The sequence below is a fragment of the Melanostigma gelatinosum genome (assembly GCF_949748355.1).
Source record: "Melanostigma gelatinosum genome assembly, chromosome: 11".
Taxonomy (NCBI): Eukaryota; Metazoa; Chordata; class Actinopteri; order Perciformes; family Zoarcidae; genus Melanostigma; species Melanostigma gelatinosum.
In genome coordinates this window covers 5,874,526-5,896,415 of record NC_136644.1, presented here as the reverse complement: position 1 = coordinate 5,896,415, position 21,890 = coordinate 5,874,526, and the positions used below count along the sequence as shown (strand labels likewise).

At 44.9% G+C, this 21,890-nt stretch overlaps 1 protein-coding gene across 1 annotated transcript; it reads left to right on the top strand.

Annotated features, from left to right (window-relative positions):
* Positions 1-1,871: 1,871 nt before the first annotated feature.
* evi5l (ecotropic viral integration site 5 like) lies at positions 1,872-17,911 on the top strand (the record flags this gene model as incomplete). The annotated part of the gene is made up of 19 exons (XM_079277895.1): positions 1,872-2,162; positions 3,559-3,748; positions 4,509-4,733; positions 5,545-5,619; positions 5,909-6,034; positions 6,194-6,337; positions 6,443-6,532; positions 7,391-7,488; positions 7,683-7,743; positions 7,880-7,933; positions 8,433-8,465; positions 9,072-9,212; positions 13,091-13,207; positions 13,721-13,861; positions 13,983-14,159; positions 14,400-14,546; positions 14,989-15,084; positions 15,359-15,454; positions 17,594-17,911. The coding sequence occupies exons 1-19, from the start codon at positions 1,921-1,923 to the stop codon at positions 17,909-17,911; spliced, it is 2,571 nt and encodes an 856-aa protein (XP_079134021.1). The 5' UTR covers positions 1,872-1,920.
* Between the last annotated feature and the right edge of the window lie 3,979 nt (positions 17,912-21,890).

Below are 21,890 nucleotides of genomic sequence, written 5' to 3'. Positions count from 1 at the left end.
CTGGCAGAAATCTGCACTCTTCTGAGTGCACCTTACTGGTTTCTGGCTGGGATTTCTCTCCTCTGCACAAGTGCCTATACGAGTTATTATTAGCTGGTTAGCTGCTGTGTGTGTGTGTGTGTGTGTGTGTGTGTGGTCAAAAGTAATTTCTACTGGGCTCCCCTAGTAAAAGAGCTGCCATCCATAATGCAGAGGAAGGAGAGTTGGGGGAGCGGACTGTAACTCCTCATTTTGCTCCCTATTACAGAGCAGCCGCTTGGCTTTTTCGCTCAATTTCTCCTCTGACCAAAGGCAATCCCTCCTCAGCTGCATCTCTGATTGCTAGCTGCAGCATAGACAGACAAAGAAGCCGAGTGTGTGTGTGTGTGTGTGTGTGTGTGTGTGTGTGTGTGTGTGTGTTGCTGGTATTTCAGCACAACAGCAAAGCTCTGAGATGTTTGTTTACCTCTTGGATGTGTGAGATCTTAACACAGTCGTCTAATATTCAGCGGTCTATCTCATGGACGTATTTGTGAAGATGAACGCGATGGGGGAAAGCAAAGCGCGGGGTCTGGACGTGCTGTCTAACATTAGCAAGTGAAATGTTGCACTCAAGATAGAAACGCCTTTCTCTTACATGCACTTTATCACTGGAAGCAATCCGTTTTGATGCCCAAAGCTTGAGCCCAAACGGTACGGTTGCTTACACTTTCCACTGAAATATCTTGTTTCTTGGCGATATATTAGAAGGGAAACTATTAAAAGCTCCCCTAACGGCACTCTTACAAGTAAGAGTTACAAACAGCTTCTTCCTGAAGGGCTGAGGTTCTACCCAGAACCATTTCCTTTTGAAGAAGAAGCCTTTTTGATGAAAGGGCTCTTGGTAGAACGCCCAGTGTGGATTCTTGTTTGCACCCTTAGCAGGTGGAAAGGTCCTCTATGGTTCTAGGTAGCACCTTTTTTGGCTGTGTGTGTGTGGCTTCTGAGCTCTGAGATACCTGCCGTATCTCTCTAATCTCCCTCAGCTAATCATTGATTTATGATCTCTACATGCACATTAATGGCTCAGGCGGTGTGACCACGTCTCAGACCTTCTGAAAGTCAACATGAGTGCAACACTTCGTTATCACACTCCCTTTTACAGTGATGAGAGAAATGCAACGCAGAAGTTATGAGTTTCTCTACAACAGTTTATTCACATCATCAACAACAACATTGTTTCTGTCCATCTTAGCATGAAGAAAACTAGCTCCCAGACAGCCGAGTGTGTGTGCAGTGATGGACCGTGATGTTCTCGGTCAGGATGATGTCATCATAGTGACTCAGGGCCACTCCTTCAAAGCAGTTACTTAAGCCACGGTGCATCGTTGGCATCCTAATGTGGCCAGTTTACTCGATTCGGTCCATCAAGCCAAACATGACATCTCACATCTTTAGAGTGCGCAAACAAAAAATGCAAAGGATTTGTATTCTTGCACATGTGGATAACTATGATTTGTTTGATTCATTTATGTTTGTTTACCTGTGAGGTAGGCACCGATCCCCAAAACACTATTGCTATAGTCATCATAGCGTTTAAGTAATTGTTCACGCAAAAATGTGCTTCTAAAATGTATTTGATGGAATTGGAAATTAAGAATCTTCGGGTTTAGACAAAAAATAAAACCAACCAAAAATTATTATTATCTTATTTTAAAAGATACAACTTACGAAGGCCGGACATGTCATGCAGTGTAACCCGAGGTTTTGACACGCTTTCATTTTCTGTGCCTTCTTTGCCTCCATGACAGGTTTGAAGACCTCTGATCATATCGGCTCCACGGCCAGCCAGGTGGCCAATCAGGCGATAGCCAGCCTCACTGAGGAGGGAGACCAACAGTGAGACTGGACCCTCTTACCTCACCCACACCGCTTCACCCATCCCACTCCATCGTCACCACCATGTCTATACCCAGCGACAGCCCAGAGAGAGAGTGCTCCAGTGGGGCGCCCCCTCAGCTAGAGTGCCCTTCTTCCCCACCCGGTATGGACCCAGACCCCCCATCAACGGGCAGCCCAGTGCTCAGCCCAGACTCATCTTCCCATGATGCAGTGCTGTCAGCGCCGGCAGCCTCCCCGGCAGACTCGGAGAACTTGAGTCCTGACGAACTGGAGCTGCTGGCCAAACTGGAGGAGCAGAACAGGTGAGTTCAGTAGCTTCCTCGTGAAAACGAGACCGTTATTACAGTTGTATTGTAGCAGGTTACCAGTTAATACTGAAGGAGTCGTTGTATGTTACGTTTAGACTTCCAAACAATTGACCATTGTCCATTCAGCAAGCCCGTGAAGCTTTCTCTGCATGTTTGAAGGGTCGTGTCTTTTTCTTTCTAAAAAACAAACAAAAAGTGGATAACAGAAAGTGGGTATGTAGGTTAGTGTTTTTGAAACTACTGAATAGTGAGATTCATTTATTGAAATCTCTAAAGCAGGCCTGGACGCTGTCAGTTTTTATCTTTTCATATCTTTTTTGTAACTTTTTACAAACAGAGGAACATGACTCGGATCATTCATACACAGGGATTTAGGTGCCATGACCCCGAAACAAAAGGAAGAAAGAAAGAAAAGCATTAATCTGTTTCCTGAGAACAATCCCATTTCATCCAGTGTTTGTCATACAGTACATATCATTGCGATAGCCTTGTACTGATATCATACATGTAGCCGAGATGCTTCTACATGGCCTCTGAGAAAGCCCATCATTGAAATGTAATGTAATCACCTGGTTTCAAAGTCATGTTTCAGAAAGGGACTTTTCTACTGAAGGGTGAGGTTTAATCCCCGAGTTAGATAAGGTTTAATCCCACACAATGAGCAGCACCAGATTCTCCAGGGGAAATGTCTGGTCACATGTTTGTATCACTGCACAAAAATACATTTACCGGTAGTTTTGTTTCGACTCAAAAAGACAGTAAATCCCTTTTTAAAGACAAAAGGTAGCTCTGTGGAAGAAGCCACATCCTGTACAATTCTTCCACCATCATATGTTTTATCTCTGCTTCCTGCTCTCCCAGACTCCAAGTAATACAAGGTTCATTTAAAAAAAAAAAAAAAAACATTTAAAGGAAAATACGCTAATTTGCTTTCTTTACCGAAAGTTCCATTCGCAGATCGATACCACTCTCATATCTGTACGGTGACATACGAAGCTAGAGCCAGCAGCTGTTTAGCTTAGCTTAGCATAAAGACTAGAAACAAACCAGCAGTGACTCACTGGCTATAAGATAAAAGGCTGCAGCTTCATGTTCATTGTGCAGACATGTGTGACAGCAGTATTGACCTTCTCATCTTAATCTCAGTGCAAAAAAAGAGCTCCTTTTCCCCCCCCAAACTGTTCCTTTGACTTGTTTTTATTTGTGAGAAATATAGCGAAAAACCTTCTTCAGTATTTAAAAAAACTCTGCTGATCGTCCCAATGTCACATCTGCCTGCCGTGCCTCAGCTTCCCTGTCACTCTGCAGTGTGTGTACCTGCTCGTATAAGACAAACACGGCGCCTGGAGTGATGTGCCTCCCCGTCTTCATAAGCTGTCTCTTCATGCAGGCTGCTGGAGGCCGATTCCAAGTCCATGCGGTCGATGAGCGGCTCGCGGCGCAACAGCGGCTCCTCGCTGGTGTCCAGCTCCTCGGCCTCCTCCAACCTGTCTCACCTGGAGGAGGACACCTGGATCCTGTGGGGCCGCATCGTCAATGAGTGGGAAGAGTGGAGACGCAAGAAGGACAAACTCCTGAAGGTGGGGACTGGATATTTGAAAAGATAAAGATTACGTGGTTTTCTGAAGATTGAGTTGTTGAACATAATTAAAAAAGGGAACATAAATAAGACGGTTATCGGCCTCCTCGTGTTATTTTCACATCTTGTTTACCGGAACATACAGAAGAAAAGCTCTGTAAATCCCTGACTCATTGCAGAGGCTTGTTGGCTATTTATATCCGTCTGTTTTTATCCATAAGGTCACAGTGTGCGTCCCTTTTAGCCAGTGTGTCAGAAACGTGGAGCTCAGTGTTGTCTGAGAGCCCCGGGGGGGGGGGTTTTCAATTTAATACAACACTAAATCTGATTCCACCAATGGCTTTAAGTTGCACTTCACCAACGCGCCTCTCTCTTCGCCCGTGTCTTTCGGCGTCGTCCTCTGTGACGAAAAAAGAGGAAAACCCCGGGGGAGGAGAAGATGGATGAGAGGAGGGACAGCAAAACGAGTTAGAGCGAAATGGGAGAGCAGACAAAATGACACGGCCTGCCTGCAAACTCTACATCGAGTTTGGCTTTCATGATGATCATGATGAAAAACATGAGGAGGTGACGGATTGATGTGATACCTCATAATGCAGCTAGTGGACGTAATTATGACATGATGCTAAATTATCCTTGTAAATACATCTATTTATAATCCTGTAATTCTGTATTCTCTCTGCTCTTCAAGAGATGCTTCAACTTACATCTCTCTCTCTCGCTCTCGCTCTCGCTCTCGCTCTCTCGCTCTCTCTCTCCAGGAGTTGATCAGGAAGGGCATCCCTCACCATTTCCGGGCCATCGTCTGGCAGCTGCTGGGCAACGCCACCGACATGCCGGTGAAGAACCAGTACTCCGAGCTGCTGAAGATGTCGTCCCCGTGCGAGAAGCTCATCCGCAGAGACATCGCCCGCACCTACCCCGAGCACGAGTTCTTCAAAGGCCAGGACAGCCTGGGGCAGGAGGTCCTCTTCAACGTCATGAAGGTGAGCACTGCGCCATCTCGCATCACCTCAAGGTCTGGACTTCAGAGTCCTGATGTTCAGCGAGGTGAGACTGGCCTCTGTCGGAATCAATGTATTTTGCTTGTACGTGTGTTTATCCGGGGTTACAGTTTGTTAAGTGGTAGTTTCCTTTGGCGTGCTGTGAGTGACTTGGTGGTTGCAGCTCAGATTATGTGTTTGTGCCAAATCAGGTATTGATCTGCTCCTCTGGTTCCGGTTGCAAAGATTTTCCTTTTAGTGCTGTTTATCAATCTACATCGTTCTGGTGCGAGTCGCCTGATTTTGGAGATATCGGCCTCACTTCAAGGTCTGTCGGTTATTTTGAGTAACCGGGGTCATGAATTCTGGAAAGAGTTTTTCAAACGCCACAAGCCGAGTGCTATACAGTTCCATTATATTCAAAATCATGTGTTTCAGCATGACAAAAGCAACAGTAATCAAATCAGCGCGCCATTTTGAAACACGTCTTCCCGCAGTCATTCTGAAAAAGATGCATTGAACTGTAAAGATTCTGCTGTGATCATTATCTTGTCAGTGTTTCCTTCCAAATGTAATTTTATTCATGAGACCAAATCTGTAGGGAAACATAAAATGTGGAGATCTGTTGCTCGTTCCCCGTTTACACACCGTCATGTTTCCTGGTGGCTCAGCTCGGCAGGAAATGAAGGAACCTCTGGTGACTTCCTCGTAGCTGAATGCTCGGCCTGGATTACAGATGTCATCTGTGCTGCTTTCTATAAATACATCGCATAGCAAATGTAACGTGTGTGTGTGTGTGTGTGTGTTGTTTCAGGCATATTCTCTGGTGGATCGAGAGGTGGGCTACTGCCAAGGCAGCGCATTCATCGCTGGTCTGCTGCTAATGCAGGTAATGATCAAATATATCATCTTTAAAATGATTTATGATGAGGATGTTTTGCCAGGGTCAGTATAATACGTCCGGAGTTCACCGTAATCAGTCCCTCTAGATTTCTCTGATTGCTACACCCACAAACAGTTGATTACGTTGTGGGATTTGGAAACGGTTGCAAGGCAATAAAGTTGTCTCTAGAGGTGAAATATAAAAGTCCAGTGTATAATAAACTGTTCGACATAAGCAATGTCTCATTCGTAGCTGAAATGGGGGAACTTTACTCACCCGTCTCCCCTCCTCCCAGATGCCCGAGGAGGAGGCGTTTTGTGTTTTTGTGCGTCTGATGCAGGAGTACCGTCTGAGGGAGCTGTTCAAACCCAGCATGGCCGAGCTGGGCCTCTGCATCTACCAGTTTGAGTATCTGCTACAGGTACAGAGGAAGCAGGAGAGTCCATCCACAAACACGAGGCTTGCAGCGTAGCGTTCCTCCACAGAGGGGCAGCAAAGCATTCGTTTGTATCTTCAGCACATCACTTTTGTTTCGTATGTCACTCGAGGCATGAAAATCAGCCTCTTTTCTTCGCCTCAGGACCAACTTCCAGAGCTGAACGTCCATTTTCGATCCCAGAGTTTCCACACATCCATGTATGCCTCGTCCTGGTTTCTCACCCTTTTCCTCACCTTCCTCCCCCTGCCTGTCGCCACGCGCATCTTCGACATCTTCATGTATGAGGTAGGACACATTTTGAGGATTGGGATGTGTGTATATTCGGTTTTTCTAATCCGTACCTTTCAGTCCACTGAGCTCACGTAACAAAAACATGCGACCTGTCTGTAGGGCCTGGAGATTATCTTCCGCGTGGGCCTGGCCATCCTGCAGTACAACCAGACTGACCTCATTCAGCTGGACATGGAGGGCATGTCGCAGGTAAGCAGCTGCAGCTTCATGACGTTTGCTGCAGAAATGAGTTTCATGTGTGGATTCAGCCACCAGTCAGAGGCTCCACGTCCCGCTTTCCCTTTTGCACGCGAGCTTCCTGAACTACAGATTTGCTCTGATTAAAAAAAAATAATAATAAATAAAAGAGGCTTCAAGCGGTTACACTCTAAAAAAAAAACCTGAAACTGAAACCAGGAAACGTTCGGTGGGTGATTGTGTAAAATGCTTGTATATCAGGGTCTTTGTGAAGCTTGTTGCTGCCCTGAATGCACTCTGAAGAAAACCACCACGTAGGTGAATTCGATCTTGATTTGTGTTTACCAGTATATTATCTGATTTCTGATAACAGATGAAAATCTAAGAAACAAAGGTTTCACCTGTCAGAAGCTTGTTCCTCATTTCTTTTCTCTCTTGATTTTGGGGTAAAATTCAACATAACATAGGGCTGCAACGAGCTAAAATTATTATTGTCATCATTTATAATGTCAATTATTGTCTTGATTAATTGAAACGGTTTGTTGATAAAATCATACAAAATGGCCTTTATAGTTATTTATATACAATAGTCCAAACCCGAAACGTTCACTTTATCGTCATACATCGCAAAGAAAAACAGCAAATCATTCGCGTTTTTGATTGAAAAATGAATTCATCCGTAAACTCAATTTCTTTATCGTGCTGATGAACGAAAACATGAACTTAATTGAATGCAGCAGCCGATTGCTCGACGCAACGCAGGGCAGACGCTCTCCTTCATTTCTATACACCGTGCCTGCCTGCTGCTGCGTGAGCATCTCTTGTCTCGCGCTCTCTAATCTTGTGTGTGGTTCCCTCCGGCTCTGCCAGCATTTTCAGAAGGTGATCCCCCACCAGTATGACAGCTGCACAGACAAGCTGATCCTCAGGGCCTACCAGGTCAAGTACAACCCCAAGAGGATGAAGAAGTAAGAGCGCTTGTTACTCAACTAACGACGAGTAAGACTACGAACCGGCTTTAACGTCGCCCAGTAGGATTCGTACTTCAGTTTAACTATTGGTTTTTGCTCAGCAATTCAAATTATAATGGAGCGCCAATCTAAACATTTAGATGTTGCATAATCCTGTGTTGTTTTTGTGTGTTTTTTATTTTCTTTACCAGACTTGAGAAAGAATATACCACAATCAAGAACAAAGAAATGGAGGAACAAATTGAGATCAAGGTGTGTGTGTGTGTGTGTGCATGATGTGGATATTACAAACTCTTTTAGTAGGATTTAAAACATAAATAATATGATATACATATATATATATAATATATCTGTTCTGCACCTCTCTCCCGCCTCGCTCTCTGCTCAGAGGTTACGCACAGAAAATAAGCTGCTGAAGCAGAGGATTGAGACTCTGGAGAAGGTAAGAGATGGGTTTTAATTCTAAAATAAATCAGGTTTGTGCATTTGACACGAAACAGACAAATTGCTCAGCACAGGACTCTTGGCGTTTTGATCAGATCGAGTGAAACACTGTCACGAGATAACGCTGTGGGTTTAAATTTGTGAGCTCATCCCCCCCCCCCCCCCCCCGATGGTTTTCTTCTCCTGAGGAGCTTGTTGTTAAAGTGTGTGTGTGTATTTGTGGGTGTCTGCTGTTTTTAGTCTTCTCCTCCTCTCTGAAACACTTCTTCTTCGTCTTCGTCTTCTTTTTTTCCTGAGTGATCTCACTGCTGCCTCTTTTTTCTTCACACGCTTCTCTGAATCTGTTTCGAACAATTCCTCTCACCTGTGGTTCCGCTTCTTGCTCTTCCTCTCGGGCTTTGTTATGGTTTATCCTCCCTGGTGTCCCGCCGTCTTTCACTCTCTCTTCATCTCTTTATTTTTTCACCCTCTTGTTCCTCCCCGTCGCTGCGTTGCAGGAGAGTGCCGCTCTGGCAGACAGGCTGATACAGGTAGAGTACTGCGAACCACTTTCCCACTGACCTCGCTGTCCTCTGACCTACTCACGTCTTCCTCCTACTCCTCTTCCTCTTCCTGCTCTCCTGCACTGCTTCTCTCCCTCCTCTTAACATCTACCTGCCAAAAGTGCATGAAAGAATATTGTTTAATATCTGTTCAGTCCACAACACGGCCCTGTAATCCCTGAATGCATGTAATGTTTATCCACGATGGAGATCCTAATACGGTCTAATGAGGTTGTATAATCCCTGCATGTGGCACGTAAATGGTTATGACTATTACTACCATTATTGCCTTTCATTTTCATTTAAAATACACCTCATCAAAATGTGAATGAAATACCCTACGTAGTTACACATTTTGGGAAATGCACTGATTTGCTTTCTTGCTCGATCTTCTCAGCCGGCTCTCTGCAGGAAGGCAAATAAGCAAATTTCCCCAAATCTCAAACCTCTAGGGCTGTATCTGCTATGCACCATGCAGCACCTTAAGCGTGATGACGTTCCCTAGATGCCCAGAATCACCCTTTTCCCAACACTGGTATACAGTCTGCGTTTCGGGGTTGAAACTGATCTCGACCCTCTGGCCTGCTGTTCCAGGGTCAGGTGACGAGGGCGCAGGAAGCCGAGGAGAACTACGTGATCAAGCGGGAGCTGGCGGTGGTGAGGCAGCAGTGCAACACAGCCAGCGAGAGCCTGGAGAAAGCGCAGGACACCATCAGAGAGCTGCAGCAACAGAAGGTAAACGCCAACCCACAGTCTGTGCACAAACACTGTGGGAGCAACAGAAGAGGACGGTCCAACACAGAGACGATGACGGCAGGCGAAATGTCATTTTCCCTCACATATGGCCAACAAGGGATTCATGTAGTTTCTCTATAGGCGGAAGCAGTTCTTCAGCATTTCTTTATTTGGTGATGGTTCATGAGGTCAACTGGTAGTTCAATGATTCCAAAAGCAGCCCTGCTTTATGTACAAAATGTTAAATGTTGTTCCCGATTCAGCCAAAACCTGGTTGTAAAAGAAGACGCGCTGATCGTGTGGAAATGGCTCTGTTTCCCCCCCGATAGGTTTGCTTGTGCAAGTTTATTTTACAGCCACAGAATGTATACCAGAAGTGGAGGCAGTCACTGTGATGTCACAGGTTTGTGGACTGCCGTTTTAAAGCCTCGGGCACGGGATTATTTTGCAAAGAGAAGTAAAACCAGAGTTGGTTGGAGCCAAGTACAACCGAATGCTAAAGAAGGCTTTTTTTTTTTAGGCGACCAAAAATGTTAGAATTAACTTTCATGAAGTGAAAACACTCTGTGAAAGGGTTGAAGTTGTAAGATGACAACATGGACAACCCTCAGACCGGAAAACGCTGTGGTAGCGTCCTGTCAATCACAAGGTAATAACATGTATTATCATCTCTCATGGTTTTAGTAGAAGTAGTTTCAAACTGATTGACAGAAGGAGGAAATAAAGATCAGAAAAACATGGACTCAAACTGCACAAACCACAAATTATTTTCACATCAAGAAAATGTCAGGGAAAAGAGGATTGTCATAGAAAATGTATATGTTAGTGTCATGAAGGCAGCTATGATACAAAAAATGGAAAGGTACTGGTACTTGCTGTCCGTATACTTTTCCCAACGACACAAGAGTTGATTGGAGGGTTATTCAGATCAGCTGTAGTGCAGGGTGTGTGGCCCGACTCCTAATTAAGAATTGACAGCAGCTTGGTGCATTTCTCCTCTCAGCCAATCTGGGTGTGCCAACGCCCGATCTTTAGGGCTTAAGAGAGCTGGGGAATTAAACACCCAGGGCATTCTGATCCTTCCTTGATGTAATGCAGAACTCATTCTGGCATATCCAGCCACAAACTCTAGTCTCTTAGGCCCTTTTGAGACTTCTTTGCTTTGTTAAGAGTCTGAAACCAGTTTTTAAACAAATCAAAACAACCCTGTTTACCAGCCAGTGTTCTTTTTTGTCTTCCTTTCAAATTTTTATAGGCCACTGCTATGTATGGTGGTGCATCATCACCACCTGTCATCACCACAGAAACACAAAAAACGGGGACATAAAAAATACAAAATAAAATCATTGCTCGTCGCACGACTAGAATTTAGTTTGAATTTTTCCTATAGTAGCTGATAGTGTAAGCTTAGCTACGTTCTGCTTTCATTGCCTTATGTTTTTCAAACTCTGTGCTTCCGCCACGTTAGTCAAACAACCGCTCCGTCAGCGGCACTTTCGAACACGCCCAAAAAAAGGTCTATAAGTTCAGTCAGCACTTCAATCTCATACAACCAGTGCAACCTCAAACAATGTGAAACTTGCAGCAGTCTGAATACATAGGGACTGCACTGTGTATGACCTGATGAAGACCTAAAAGGTTGAAATCATACTTTAATAAATACTTGATCACCAATGTATTATCTTATCGGTTGGAATGTAATGTACTCTAGTACTCCAGTACTGTACTTAAGTAACAGTTTGAGGTATATTACCCTATTTACTCCACTACCTTTATTTAACAGCTGGAGTTTCGGATTGCTTTACATGACAAAAGATATTCGGAACATGAATGCATTTATAAAATTGGATCCTTTGTTTCAGTTAAACTACCCAACAGTATGTAATATCGTTAAAAGCTCCACTTCAACAGTAAAATTGTACTCTTATATGAATGCATTTCTATGCATTGAGTACTTTACATTTCTACTGAATTGATACTTCAAGTACATTTTGCAAAAAATACTTTAACTTGTAGTGTATTATTTTTGATATTTTTGGTATTATTTTTAATATGAAACCACATCTGTTCTCATGTGTGAAGAGCACAAATGGGCTTCTGTTCAGTTATTTTTCAAGAATACTGATGACTGATACAATATGTTAATGATACAAAGGAGTTTCAAAATGGCTGTCCTGTTTGTCCAACCAAGGCGGAAACCTCTGCTTCTGAAAAGCGACACAAATGAGGACGGGCCTTATACTTGCATTCTCTCTAATGGCCATCAGGGGGCCACTCCTCTGGTTGCAAAGAGAAGTCTGTGAGAAAATGACTCTACTTCTCACTTGATTTATTACCTCAGTAAACATGGGTTTATGCTCTCAATTGCTAGTTTCAAGTTTTCTTCAATACAGCATGATGTTCATTTAGTAAATTATGGTCCATTTAGAGTAAAATAATCCATAAAGCAGGATATGCTTTAGGGCGTGGCTACCTTGTGATTGACGTATCGCTACCACGGCGTTATCCGGTCTGGGAGTTATTAGTGTTCATTAGTGTGTTTCATCTTACAACTTTAACCCTTTCACAGTGTGTTTTGACTTCGTTAAAGTTAATTGAAACATTTGGGTTGCCTAAAACTGTCTTATTTAGTGTTCTTGTGTACTTAGCTCCACCCGCTTGTGTCACTTCTGGTTGAAAAAAAAAAAAGTTGGCGACGGTCAAAATGCCGAACTCAAGGCTTCAAAGCGCCAGTCCACCAACCAATGGCTGACGTCATCATATACAGTCTATGGTCCAACCACCACTTCGCTGACCTAGACAAAAACAAACCCTGACCGGCAGTCTTTACAAATGATAAACAGTTAAAACTCACATTCATGTCAGCAAATTACACTCTCCTGTGTGACAGAATTCAAGTACATATTACTTTATTCAAATTTATTTAACATGCAGTTTTTTTTTTATACATGAGATCTCGAGCACTGTAGATGATGTCATTGTGACGGGTGATTTCATTCCAGCTCAGACATTGGCATTCATCCCCCACCAGAGTTCACACACCTCCAGACACTCACAGTCCTTTGATAACCAAGCCTGAAAGGCACGGAATGACAAATCGAGAGCCTTTTACGCACGCTATGTACTTACCATATTTCAAGCTTTTGTATTTTGCCTGGTAGGAAAGTGTTTTTTCCACTCAGCCCTCTCTGACTCTCTCGGCTGCTCTCGCACGCCTACCTTTGCAGTTTAACTTTTGATGTGGTGACATGAAAATGTACAGTAGCTTTCTATTTGCTGACATCACTCTGAGACAGTGGGGAAGCTTCATACCAACTTCATTTCGTTCATTAGCTATTCTGAAGTTTGGTTACTATTCAGACATTTACAAAGTGCTGATAAAAAGTCAGCTGAGACAGTTTTGAACAGTTTACCATTTTTGACAGAAATGAGGAATAAAGCAATAGCTCTTGTTTGTCTCTCTGGCTGCAGCATCAAATGTATTGCGGCAAGTTTCCGGCTGCCTTTCCCAAAAAACGTTTTCTCCAATGTCATCCCTCAGAGGAACATGGCAAAGGGCATGCAGGGATCCAGGAGTGCATGACTGTGTGTGAATACCCAATTAGCACCAGCGGAAGAGACAAAAGACAGAGACACAGCAGCAGCCTGTGGCAGAATTCACAAACATTGACGCACTGTGGTTCAAAGCTGAGCTCCTACTGTCGTGACTACTCACTCCATCATCTGCAACCAGTCTTCATATGACAATCGCACTAAACAAACAAGGCCAGTCGACTCCTCCGTCCAACTAACGTTCCCAGTAGTGAGTAAATATCTGTACGCCGACACAAACCTGTCGCATCACGAAGCTTTTGTAACACCAGCGATGTTTGTTTCAGTACACGGAGCAGTTTGTGAACAATCTGCAGACTGAGCTGGAGCAGTCCAGGCTGCGCGAGGCCGAGCTGCAGGGAGCGCTGAAGGAAATGCAAGACAAAGTCCTGGACCTGGAGAAGGTGACCTAACTGACACTCATCTTGGTGTGTGTGTGTGTGAGAGAGAACAGTGTGTGGAAGATGAGCGGGCGTGTGCAGCTGCGAACGTGTCAAAGATCATCTTGCCGCGACCTCGACTTAAGGCGCTCAAGTGTTAAAGTTACTCCAAACGACGGCCGACGTGACATTTCAAGCTTTCGGTTTTACTTCACAAGGTGTTGAGACACAACAGCTCTGCTTCCTCCTGATAAAGATTTTACTGTAACGTAAAGCTGACAGATAGAAAAAGGGAAATAGGCCTCTGGCATTGTTCGCTTCTACATTTACGATACCCAAACTATGAAACCTACCGACTTTTGTAAACTCCCAACTTTACAACAGGTCGTCATCTCTAGTTCTGAGTAAAATCTTTGGTAAATTATTGGATGGATTGCCATTAGCATGCGAATGCTCATTCGCATGCACAGAGCCGTTGGTATGGCTGTAGACTAATTAGTCCTTTTTTTAAACTGGCAACATTGTTTTCTAATCCAGAGAAGCACGTGTCTGCCCGATGAGAACAACATGGCGGCTCTGCAGGAGGAGGTGAAGCAGATGAAGCTGAGGGAGCTGGAGACGCTGCGCTCGTTCAAAGAGATGCAGGACGCCGTCACTGAGCTCAACCAGCGCTGGCAGGTAACACACACACACACACACACACACAAAACTGCTGTCGTTTTGTCCATACACTACCTGTGTGTGTGCGTGCAGTGTCAGGAGAGCTACACACCTGTGCTACTCTCTGTGTTGTCTGCAGCACCACATGTCCCGCGGCAGCAGCACGGGTAGCGGGGGCGGCCACTGGAAGGAGTCCCCGAAGAAGAACGCCATGAACGAGCTGCAGGACAAACTGATGACGGTCCGCCTGAGGGAAGCCCAGGCTCAGGCTGAGCTCCGAGAGGTCAAACTCAAAGCTCTGCAGCTGGAGAGCCAGGTCAGTCTGTCCCAGAGGGCACACAAACAAACCCTGTAAGTCCTTTTCTTACATGCACAGATATGTGGATGCAAAGGTCAATGCAGATTCATTTGTTGGTGGGGCATTTTCCACAATTGTCTTACATCTCACAGACTGAATGATTCATTACTGTAATTTATCAGGAACAAAATCCACAATTTTAATGATGAAAGCGAGACTTTGTTGGAACCCTCCTCCATTTGACTTCCCTGACTCCAGAACCAGATCAACAGCAAGCTAATTGGCCGCAACGACCAGGAACGCTCCGCCCTGCAGGACCGGCTCCAGATGCTGGCCAATCAGAACAAAGCTCTCCAGGCCCAGCTCAACGAGATGAAAAGGAAGCAGGCCGAGTCCGACTGCAAGGTCTGGATGGAGAGGAGAGAGAAAAGGAGTTAGCAGGAGGGGAGCGATGTAACAGGGAGACTGGATGGGGAGAGCATCATTGTCCTGGTCCAGCTTAATGAATCGTAAAAGATATTTACACACAGTAATAAGACAAAACAGGGAAAAATCATATGAAGAGTATAAAAAGAGGGTGGGAATGATGGAAAGAATAAGGGAGGACCAGATCGATTTTGTAGAACAGAAATAGAAAATGTTTCAGGAACAATGGCAGAGAAATGAGTCTGACTTTAAATTCTGGGAGTCATATTCAAAAAAGGACGGAGTCAATTAAGAAGGCCTGAAGGAAGAGATGTAGGACAGAGCAGGATGTAGGCGGAGGGAGAGAGACTGTTAAATCCATCACTGAAATCCAACATGTTGTCAACCACATGGCGTCTTCTCTCTCCCCTCATCCATGCAGAGCAAAGAGGAGGTGATGGCGGTGCGACTGAGGGAAGCAGACAGTATGGCTGCCATGGCTGAACTCAGGCAGAAGGTTGCTGATCTTGAGATACAGGTGTGTGTGTGTGTGTGTGTGTGTGTGTGTGTGTGTGTGTGTGTGTGTGTGTGTGTGTGTGTGTGTGTGTGTGTGTGTGTGTGTGTGTGTGTGTGTGTGTGTGTGTGTGTGTGTGTGTGTGTGTGTGTGTGTGTTATGTGCCTCCGTGCCTGAAAGGATTGTACGTACCTAAAATGTGTGCAAGTAGTCTGCATGCGGATGATCGATTCAACGACATTGTAACAATAAAGAAACCGTGACTTTAACCATCGGTGTGTAAAATGTGTTTTTACAGAAGGAGGAAGGGCTGATCCAGGGCCAGCTGAACCACTCAGACTCCAGACAGTACATAAACGAGCTGCGGGACCAGATCTCTGAGCTCAAGAATGAGGTCAGACGCACACACCAAACATAACCGTTTGCTGGATTTCATTTCATAATGAATTACGCCAAAACATTGTGCCACGTGTAGCTTTTGAAAGATAAATATTACGTCAAAAGGAGCAATTTGGTCTTTCTGGTGTGAAGCTGAAACTGAACGCATTCGGGTTCGCTTGGAAACCGATCGATTGATCCGCACCAGAGTACAATCAAAACGGACAAAATGTTTGCTCGTGAAAGCGTCCTTAACCTCACCTACTAAGTTCTGATTGGTCGGTTGTTTCTACAACCAGCGGACGCAGCCGCTAAAAGTCACAACAAAAGATGTTTTGAATGTTTCAGCTCGGTCTGGAACCAGTGTTTGTCTTTGTGCCAGAAAACATTTGCAGATTCTGAAATCTGACCCAGTGACGGATGATTTAAAAATGTAGTTCAGAGTCTGCAAACGTTTATTGTTTGCTCCCAGAAACTATTGCTATTTCATCTTCGATGTTCTTATGTTATTTATTAGGGTTACACAGCAGTATAATGTTGACTATACGATCTTTGTTAACTGGTGAGTTCTGCTTCCAAGTGGCGTGCAGACATGAGACACACACACACAGTGCGAGTAGACACATGCAGCCTTGTCTGCCACCGCAGAAGAATCTTGTCATCTACATGCAGCCGCACAACAGACACCACTTCCACCCCAACGGGCCCGCTCAGTTGTGTCTGTCTTTTTTGTAAAGCGGAGACCACTGCTGTGTTCTCATCACTGTGTTCACGGTGAACATTGATTTACTTAAACGATGAACAAGTGCGTGACACTCAGAAGGTTGGGGGGGGGGGGGGGGGGGGGGGGGGGGTTGGCTTTTGCAGACTGTTCACCCACTCTGTCGCTGTCGGGGTAAAACATTATGGCAACTGTAGTTTTTCTGATTTCCACAGTTTCATGGGTTGATTCAAATTCAGTGACCCCTCTGGCTTATGAAGACCCCCCCCCCCCCCCCCCCCCCCCCCCCCCCCACCCTGCAAAACACACACTCAGGGTTTGTTCATTTAGAGAGTTGCAGTGCGTGACTAGGAGGGAAGTGTTTCAACTTGTAAGTGAGGGGGCGTGATGCGACTGCCCTGCCCTTTACTGCTCCTCTCTTTTCTTCTCTCCCCACCTTTTTTTTTTTTCTTCTTTTTCTTCAAAGCAGCGTTTTTTTAAATGAGACCGAAACTTGCGTGAGCGCAGCCGAGGAAGCAAGTGAACCCTTTAGAGAAATCTCAGTAAAGTCCTCTGAAGAGATCATCTCACGGTTGAGTCAGAATACACGTGATGATGCACGATGACAGATTCCACATGATGCAGATGATTTCACACCTTATGAAACGACGCTGATGTGAATTAACCTGCTTATATTGCAAAAACAACCTGGCTTGAAAAAGGACTTGTGTTCGTTCTTTTGCTGTCGCTTGACGAGCAGTCAAAACATTTCCATTGGTTAACCACCGGTTTCCCCTCCCCTCTGCCCTACAGCCAGCCCGAGTGTATGATAGGGGGGAAGAAAAAACCTCTGAGATTTGTCATGAGTCACTGTGGTACATGTGCAAGGTTAACACGCAGACGGCATGCAGGAGTAGATAAAACTGTGGCGGCAGCTCTTGTGTCAGGCAAGAACAGCCACTGCAATGTGACACCTGGACAGCAGCAACCAGCAAACGCACCCTTTTAATTTATCATGTATCAGCTTTAGCTGTAAAGACCCCTCTGCTTTGTTTGCACAACCTCAAATAGTAAGAAGGAGTCCGGTCAGTGGGTTTCACGGACTCTGTTTCTTTTTCACACCCAACAACCCGTTGACAAAAAGTCCCAGCACCTGCAAAAGGACTCATCTAACAGATTCAACACATTTGATAGACTGCTGGACCATCGTCTTTTATTACCTAAGGATTCCCCTATTGATGCTTAGCAAGTCAGATGAGAGCTGACACGCAGATCTCGGTGGAGGGAGTGTACTTTAAAGATAACAAAGACCAATGGGTTAAGTGCCACAGACGCGTAACGAACACGTTGTTGTTGTTTTTTATTTATGGACAAGAAAAAGACACAATAATGCCTTTTTAAATACCACTGAAGTAAAGGCAAAACTTCAAGTAAAGCCGTCCTCTTTGTATTCAGATCAGGCAGCTGCGAGGGCAGAAGGCGGCCCCCAGCTCCAGGCTCGGCAGCGGAGGAGGAAGTACCAACTACCAGGATCTGTGTCTGGCCAGCCCCGCCTCCGCCGAGGGAGACTATCTGAGCTCAGACGAGGACCTCCTCCCCAGCCCGCTGCCTCCAAACGCCCTGTACCCCAGCCTGTCCGGCCCGTGTCACCCGTCTGCCCGCCTCGACAGCGACGGCAGCACGGACAGCGAGGCAGAGGAGCGGGCTCTGACACATCCGGACCCACAGCAGCTGTACGGCGGCATGGTGTGCGCCGAGGCGCTGGACAACTGAGACCTGGAGAAGGGGGTGTGAGGGTTTCATTGGATTTGTTTGAGCTAAAGAGACGCTGGAGCTCTTCAGGACGGGTCTGCTGCTGTAAACTGGGGCTGTATCATCCAGTCCTCCTCCTCTTTTCCGGTGTTTACCTTTTAAAACTTGATGCACACATAGCGGCATTGATCGGACCCCTTCTGATCATCACCACTCGTGTTGTCTCTCCGCTCCTGTTACCGTCTCCTCCACCTTGTTCCCCCACGCTGTCCCGTCCTGTGTCCCGTCCTGTGTCCCCCCCCCCCCCCCCCCCCGACCGAGAGGTAACGTAAAGCCTCGCTCCTTGTTCCCTCGTGTAACTGCGCCAGAAACCATCCGAACACAAAGATATGACACGCAAACCAAACGAAAAGGACTGACACTGGACCAGCAAGATTCTTGTTGCCTCTCGTTACTCTACATCTACCACGGGACCTGCTCCCGCGACAAGGAGGGAAACCTGGGTAGACAGAAAATAACTCTCCCTAAAAACTGAGTGACAGACCCTTGACACACTGTATGCTCTGTCTACCCTGATACGACTCTCCTTCCTTCAGAGTTAAATATCCTCTTTTCCCTTTTTAAGTTCTCGTTGGGAAGAAACGCACAAACAAGAAACGACGTATATCAGCCATCCATTTACCTCTCAGTGTTTAAAAGAAAACAGGACGTGAGTATGAGAAGAGAGAGAGGTGCAGTGTAGGAATATGTACCCATCAAACTGTAGGCATATCACAAGATGGCATTCATTATTGTACTTAACATACTAACTGTGTGACACCAAGCGAGTTAATGCAACAGTTCATGTTAAAAAGCATGTTCACCATAACCCAGAGAACGAGGAAGGAAGAAACTCGGTTGCCAAATCTTTTATTTTATTTTTTTCAATTATTTATATGTTGTAATTTATTTTGATGTTTTTTAATATATTTTATATATCTATATGAAACTATAGGAGTGTAGAGATACCGACAGGCCAAACTTTCTACACCGTCCTTTGTGCCAACTAGTCGTCTGTTACAGGTTTATTACTGTGACACCCGAGTGTTTCAGAGACGGAAATGTGCTGCTATGATTTTGGATTTACTTCTCCGATTGTTTTTCTTTCTGTTGTTGTTGTTTGTTTTGTTGTAATCTTTGTGGTGTGAACATGCAACCTCCATGTTTGACCTGATTCCTCCCTGGAGGTTCTCAACATTCAGCAAAGATGGGAACAATGTTCTTCCGAACCGAGCATGATCATTGTTTACGTGCGCGTTAGAGGAACAGTTTGACATTTCAGGACATTCATTTGCTTTCCTCCTGAGAATTACATGAGAAGATCGAGACCTTTCTGCCGTCTGTCTGTTAGATATGAAGCTGAAGCCAGGAGATAGTTAGCGTAGCGTAGCCACGCACAGTGACTTTCTGTGACAAGTCAAAAAAAATCCCGCACGTAAAACTTACACAATTCTTGGAGTAACTGCATTGTAGCCACACGTGGTATAATGGTACATGCTAAAGTTCCATTAGCACAAGTAGAAAAAAGGATAATAGTCTAATGTCAATTACAACTGCAAATACAATGCAATATCTACCTTAGGTTCGCTAAAATTAGCTTAGCATTATAAGCTATTGGGCATACGAGACCAAGTGAGGCTGAAACAGCTTGTAAAAATAGTAATGCACTGTAATTTGTATGTAATGTAATTCATTTTAATGTAGTTCACGTAAACGGGAACCAGGACGGGTGACGTGGTATCAAGAGTGCGGAGGTCAGGGTCCATGTCCAACAAGACCGAACTTTCCCCCCCACTGTTCGTGCCCCGTGTGAAAACCAGAAGTCAGCGGTTATTTATTTGACATGTAACTTCTGTGCTTTAGCAACGCCAATACCGTGTAGGTACCGTACTTTAACCCAAACCACGATCTTTGTTTCCTGTGAAGACCGAAGTTTAGATTGAAAAGACAGTGTGCATGTAACGAGCTGAAATAAATGAGCTCGTTACACGCTGGACATTTCGGAGGAGAATGTGGGAAAAATGAGGAATAGCTTTTCGTAAGCTTTCATACGAACCGTTGGATGAGGATACGTTCATTAATTATTGCTCAAGATTTAACCTTTGGGCGTAGCCAGGCTAGCTGTTTCCCCTCGTTTCCGGTCTTTGTGCTAAGCTAAGAAAACCGTCTCCTGGCAGTAGCTTCGTATTTAACAGACGGACACGAGGGCGGTGTCAGTCCTCTCAGTGTAGTTCCCAAAATGTCAAACAGTTCCTTTTAATTCTCAGTCCCATACACGCCAAAATAAACCCAGGTAACGGCACTGATCTGAAATCCCCAGTTCATGTGCTCATATCACTTTTTGACCGCTAAAACTGCAGCATGTGGCCCAATGAAAGTGGAGGGAGCGGTTCATATCCTAAGGATGCCAACAGAGAGTGTGTGTGGGTGGAAAATATTTTACATATCAGACAATAATATATTCTGTGTAGAGAAAAAGAGGGTGTAAAATGTATGACGAGATATGAAATATACAAAGGAACTGGAGCAAAAAGTATATGGATGAGATTTAAAGCTGTATCACTGTCATGCTGAAAGCTGGTGAGTGTGTATAGTTGTATCAAACAGGGTGTCTCATGGAGAGCAGCAATCTGCTTTTTGCGCTACAGAGAAAGTGTCTGATCATGACTTTCAGCAGCGAGAGATGGTGTGGATGAATGGATTCGAGGTGGGATCATTTCTTGTTATCGTCCGCTCTTCACCTTGACGTTATCGGAGCTCCAAGATTATCCGTCCCGACTTTGTGATGGGCTTCATTATTCTACGGACTGATGTTGTAGGACTTTGTCTAAATTCTCTAAAGGCCCAATTTCATTTCGACCGCCGTTGTGCAACACAATCGAAGGAATGGTGAGAAGTATTGCTGTCCTCTGAGAAATAAGGAAATTGGATCTTCCGGCGATGGCCATCGAAGAGCTAAAGAGGATGTTGGTGTGCCCACCATGTTGCAAATAACAGCCTTTTAGTGGTCATTGGTGGGTGTAGCAACTGAGGTCTCCGCACAGTCTTTGGATATCGTCTGACCAAATGAACGTTGGTTTCAGTTGAGTTCCTTCTAATTCTACCATGAAGACCATTCTGTCGTATTTATCTATTTGATGCATTTACTTTGCCTTTCTGCGCTGTAGCTCTCATTGTTAGCAGAGAGTCTTTCCCTTGAGGGATTCAAAGGATTGACAAGAAAAAAGGTGATGTAAAGGCGTCGTCGGACCATGAGTCGGAAAACATTGTTGGCTGTGTTCTTTACGGTGCGGGTGTACTCTGTCAGAATGGCTTCAGCCGGCGCCAGATTCACCACGACTGGAATCTTAAGGATTGTAACTTTTCAGTTTGGATTCCAGTTAAACAATTAAAATGCATTAAGTAAGAAGGACTGAACCCCCAATCTGGATTCCTTCAACAACACATCTGTACAGGGTTCCTTAGCACATCTGTACACTGCTGTTCAGTGACGGTGCTCTGTTCTCACCACTGGCTAAATACAACGAAATCTACTGTGACGACACATTTTGATATGTTTTGTAAATTACTTTTGAATATGGTACTAGCTCTCATCGTTGACATTATTTTGTTATAATTGCCATCAGTACTTTGGTTCCTCCTGCTAACAGCATTACATGAGATGATAAAGATTAAACATCGTATAACGTGCCATAACGGTAGGTAGGTTTACACGCTATGCTAAACGACTTCAAGCGTGTTTAACGAGGGTTCCAGCGGCGAGTCAGCCACCGCCGCCCGTCATTACACCAGCCATGTGATGTAAAGTGCATTATGTGTGGACTGAACAGATCGCACTGTGTTGCTCCAGATGTATCATCTTCAAATCTTGAAACTGGAAAGTCCACGCGTTTCCCCCTGATATGAAAGCGGGAAATAAGACAATGGCGTGCAAAACAGTGTTTAATTTTTCAGATTCATG